The sequence below is a fragment of the Impatiens glandulifera genome, chromosome 8 (genome assembly GCF_907164915.1).
Source record: "Impatiens glandulifera chromosome 8, dImpGla2.1, whole genome shotgun sequence".
NCBI classification, from domain to species: Eukaryota; Viridiplantae; Streptophyta; class Magnoliopsida; order Ericales; family Balsaminaceae; genus Impatiens; species Impatiens glandulifera.
The window spans coordinates 16,597,111-16,601,939 of NC_061869.1; the positions used below are offsets into that span (position 1 = coordinate 16,597,111).

General features: G+C 21.9%; 1 protein-coding gene across 1 annotated transcript; it reads right to left on the bottom strand.

Annotated features, from left to right (window-relative positions):
* Positions 1 to 408: 408 nt before the first annotated feature.
* Positions 409 to 1,825, bottom strand: LOC124912485 (kirola-like). The gene is made up of 2 exons (XM_047453115.1): positions 1,586 to 1,825; positions 409 to 851 (listed from the first exon to the last, which is right to left on the bottom strand). Exons 1-2 carry the CDS (start codon positions 1,779 to 1,781, stop codon positions 577 to 579), a joined length of 471 nt encoding a protein of 156 aa, XP_047309071.1. The 5' UTR covers positions 1,782 to 1,825; the 3' UTR covers positions 409 to 576.
* Between the last annotated feature and the right edge of the window lie 3,004 nt (positions 1,826 to 4,829).

Sequence of the window (4,829 nt, forward strand, 5' to 3'; positions counted from 1 at the left end):
GAAACATAGCTTATGAGTTTCCGAACATGGCCTTATAAGTTCCCGAACATACTATTTTTAATGGAATGTTAACTGAAAATTGAAGTTTTTTAACATAAAAAAAATCCAGGACATGGACTTATTAGTTCTCGAACATGATATTCGCTTCCAAAAAAAATGCTATTATTACTAAAATTAAATTTTATTTAAATAATCAACTATCTTATGATTCATAAAAATAAAGTTTAAGATGAATAATTCTATTTATAGTGATGATTTATAAAAAAATAAGGTTTGAGTTAAATAATCATAATTATTTTATTTTTTTATTTTTCTACCACGTTAGACTTATTTTATTCTCAACTTCGTTTCCCTATCACTCCTCGATTTAATAAATAAAAAATAATATATCCCAAGCTCTCTAACATGATTTCAGATTTTCAAAACCTTTATTATCGATAAAATACACTATAGGATCACAAACATCATGTTTTACAACAAAATAGACAACCTTCTCAATTTATTTATAACATAATTATAATTCAACCACACACAACCATGGCCATACATGCCATTTGATTCTTACTATCATATTAATTATTTAGTTGGCGACAGATGATGAGTCTCGATATCCTTTGTCAAAGTAATGCAAAAATCCATGAGGGAGGTGGGATCCTCTACATCCTCGTTCAATTTCTCATATTCAAATGTCCATGTAACAAGATTATTCTCACCCTCAGTGTCTACATGAACAGTGGCAAAAAATGTTTTGTAATGTTCTTTTATATCACCATCTACAATTTCATACTTCACCAATTTCTTCTCCTCATTTATTTCTCTTATTATATCCTTTGCCACCTTCTCCTTACCATCTTTCAAAAACAAAACCATTTGTTGTAATCATCAAGAAAATCGTAAGTAAATAAACAAAGAAAATCGTAAGTAAATAAACAAATTAATCAATTGTCCTTTTGGATATTCTCAAATATATGTTCATAATCTTATTTTGATTAGTTTCCATAGTAAAAATTCATTGTTGAGGGAAGTCAAAGTCTTCACTTATTTGTTTATTATGCACTTTTGGGACCGTTGTCCCTTAAAAAATATTTTCTATTTTTGGCTAAGAATAGAAAGATATAAACAAAATGACCATAATTGTATGTTTTACTTAATATTATTAACTATAAGTGCTTTTCTTTTAGTATTGAAAGGTTCTTTATTTTAGGGTTGAAAAATACAATAGTTTGTATCATAATTAACAAAAAAAAAAAGTAATATATTATAGTTGGTTAGATGCTGGTTTTTAGACTGTCCGGATAGTGGGTGACCTTATGTTAATCCGTAAATACATATGTAGCCTCACTCATGGACGATCCTAATTAGGCTTGGTGATAATTTAAAACTTATTCATTCAAATAATTTATTTTCTTTTCATTTATTCAATCATTGAATTCATCCAAAATATACACCCTTGATTTTTCTTAAAACTATTATTTCATCAATATATATATGAATAGCTTTTAAGATTCTTACGATTACCCAACTTTTCATCATTCCAATTCCAACAAGATTCAAAAAAAAATAAAACATTCAATAAAATTAATACCATGAGTGTAATTCCAGTAGATGATAGATCCAACAGTTCCCCAATCATGACCATCGTGAATATCCACGTTTTGAATCAATGAAGGAGACATGGTGGAGATGTGGTGAGGCCTTTCCCTGAATATTTCATGAAATACATCACCGTCCGATTTGATCTCCACTTGATTCACCAACTTCTGTAAATCAGTATTAGCCATTATCAATGATCAATATTATAGAGAGAGAAGTTGTTTTAGTTGATTCCTTCCAATGGGTTATGGGTACTATTTATACAGTCTTATTTTATTTATAAGACCTATTTTCAACTGAAAAATTCATAAAATTCATTTTTTTTTTTGTGTAAATGTTACATGATACAGTAATTTTTTTCGATCAAAAACCTATTCTCAAATCCAAAACAATATTTTTATAATATTTTTTTTTATATAAACTTTTATAACTTTTTAATATCACCTATATATTTTTCAAAGTTATAAATTATACCATAATATTTTAATATCATCCTATTATTTTAAATTTGATTTTAATTAATTATAAAAATTTAATAATACATAAAAAAATATTATAAAAACAATTTTTTTACAAAATAATACGTTTCATAAAACAAACATTATTTAAAAAAAATATCATTAAATATTCTTAATTATTATAATTTTTTGTATTATTTTCAATTTTGAACATTATTATAAATTTATGTTATATAAATAAATTAAAATAATAAATTATATAAATAAATTAAATAATTAAGTTTAATGTATAAAATATACATAAATTAAATTTAGGGATTGAATTAAAAAAAAAAAATTGCAATTGTGAATATTGCACACACATATTTGCGTTTACAAGAGTGAGAAAATGTTGAAAACCCATTTTGGGTTTGAGAATGGGTGTCGGTTGAAAGGAAAAATTGTTGAAAACCCATTTTGGGTTTGGGTATGGAGTATGAAACCTTCTCCAACCCGACACCAAATGCAAACCAAAAACACATTTTCTTCTCAAACTCAGCACCAAACGCAAACCTATTATAAGTATTCCATCAATTTTTTTTTTCCTCAATACTTAAATTTGCGTTTACACTATTTCTCGTACTCAAAATTTTTTTATTTGTATAAATCAGTCCTTATATTTAAATTATGTATATTTTGTATATTAAATTTATTTATATAATTTATTATTTTAATTTATTTATATAATTTATTTATATTTTAATTTGTTTATATAATTTATTTATATTTTAATTTTTTTATCATATATTTTATATTAACATTTTTTATTTATCATAAATTTATAATAATTTTTTATATAAATTTTGTTTTACTTGTGGAATATAATTTGTGTTTATTTAATAAGGTTTAAATTTTTTATGGGTATAAATTATAGATTTATAATTAATTTTATCAAAATTTTCTATAATTAAATGAGAATTTAAAAGTTAATAAGTTATTGTAAAGTTATGAGATTTAATTTGTAATGTTAGATAAATAAATATGTGTATTATTGAAAAAGTTAAAAAGTTGGTGTAAAAAAGGAATATTTTGAAAATATTCTTTAAGTTTAAAAATAAGTTTTTGGGTTAGAGATTAATTACTGTTTGATATTACATTTTTTAAATTTTAAGTTTAAAAATGAGTTTTTAGATTGGAGATGACGTAAACTACTCAAACTAATAATAAAATAAAAATATTAATAAGATATCAATAAAAAAAAATTTATAAATTAAAAAAAATAATAATAATTGGAGTAAATATATATATGCATGATTGGGCTAGGACATCTGTAAAATATAATAAAGATAGTTCGGCCCTAGTTAGTTTATTGTCACATGGTCTTGTTCGGATATGGTTAAAAAAATGACTGTATTACTTTGAGAAGCTAATTATTTTTTATTTTATTTTGGTTAACAAAATTTAAATAGTATAATTAATATATAATAAAAATATAAAAATATTAAATAAATAATATTTTGATTAATAAATTAAGTAATGTGATGAATAAATCGAGTGAAATAATATTTTTAGAATTGAGTTACTTTATTAAAATTTAATTGTTTAGTTAGTTATGCAAATTTGAAAAAAAATATGTTATATTTATATTTAATTTAGAATGATAGTATAATTTACTCGTATAAATTGAATTTTAATTTAAGATATTTTAAATTATAATTGAACATTTAACCCTAACTTTTTTTCATTTTTTTTAATTAGTTAACTTAATAATTTTATTATAAAATAAAAAACAATAAAATTACTTAAAATTGTGATATTTTAATAAATTAATAATTTTAATTTGTATACATATTTTATTTATAATTGATTAATTTAATAATCTTTTTGAATAATATTTTTTTTTAATAAGATTAACTTTATTGATCTTCTATCTAATGACAATAAGATGTGGATTTTAACTCTAAGGTCCTGAGTTTGAGCCCATCAAACGGCATGTTATGCGCCTGGTTAAATTGAATCCGCTTTCACATTTTTTAAAATATATTTTATTTAAAATAATTATTAAAATATTTATTATTTAAATATTCAATCAAAATTGATAATTAATAATAATTTAAAATAAATTATTTTAAGATATTTCTTTAACAATTCTAATAAATATGAGGGTATTGGTTTTTATAATGTTTATTATCTTAACGATTATTAGTTAGGCTTATAAATATGTTAATATAAAGTATAAATCAAATTAAAGATAAAAAATTAAAAATTATTTATTAGTTGAAGAATTATAATTAGACAACAAAAGAAAAATAAAAGAGTTAATCTAGATGATTGATTTTGTATAGAGAATGAAAATGTAACTATCATATTTTTTATTCAAATATTGATCAATGTAGTAATGTAGTGATGTCTTAAAAATGACATCAATGAAGCTTGGAAGATAGTAAAACATTTGAGAGAAAAATAAGAAAGAATATGACAAGTTAATTTAAATTAGTGATTGTCTTACTAAATTTTAAATTGACAATACACAGTTCAAAATTTCTAGAATGAGAAACTATAGTAACAATTGCATATATCCTATTTGATTTGTACTAAATTGTCTGAATTTTGACTATTTAATGAGGTTGTTCAAGAGAACATTTCAGTTTTTTTAGTTCAGCGTGTTTTTTCTAAAGACCTAGAATACTGAATGAGGCTCGGTGATAATTTCAAACTTCATTCAAATCATTTATTTTATTTTCAATTATTCGATCATTAAATTTATCCAAAATATTAAAACAACCTTGATTTTTCTTT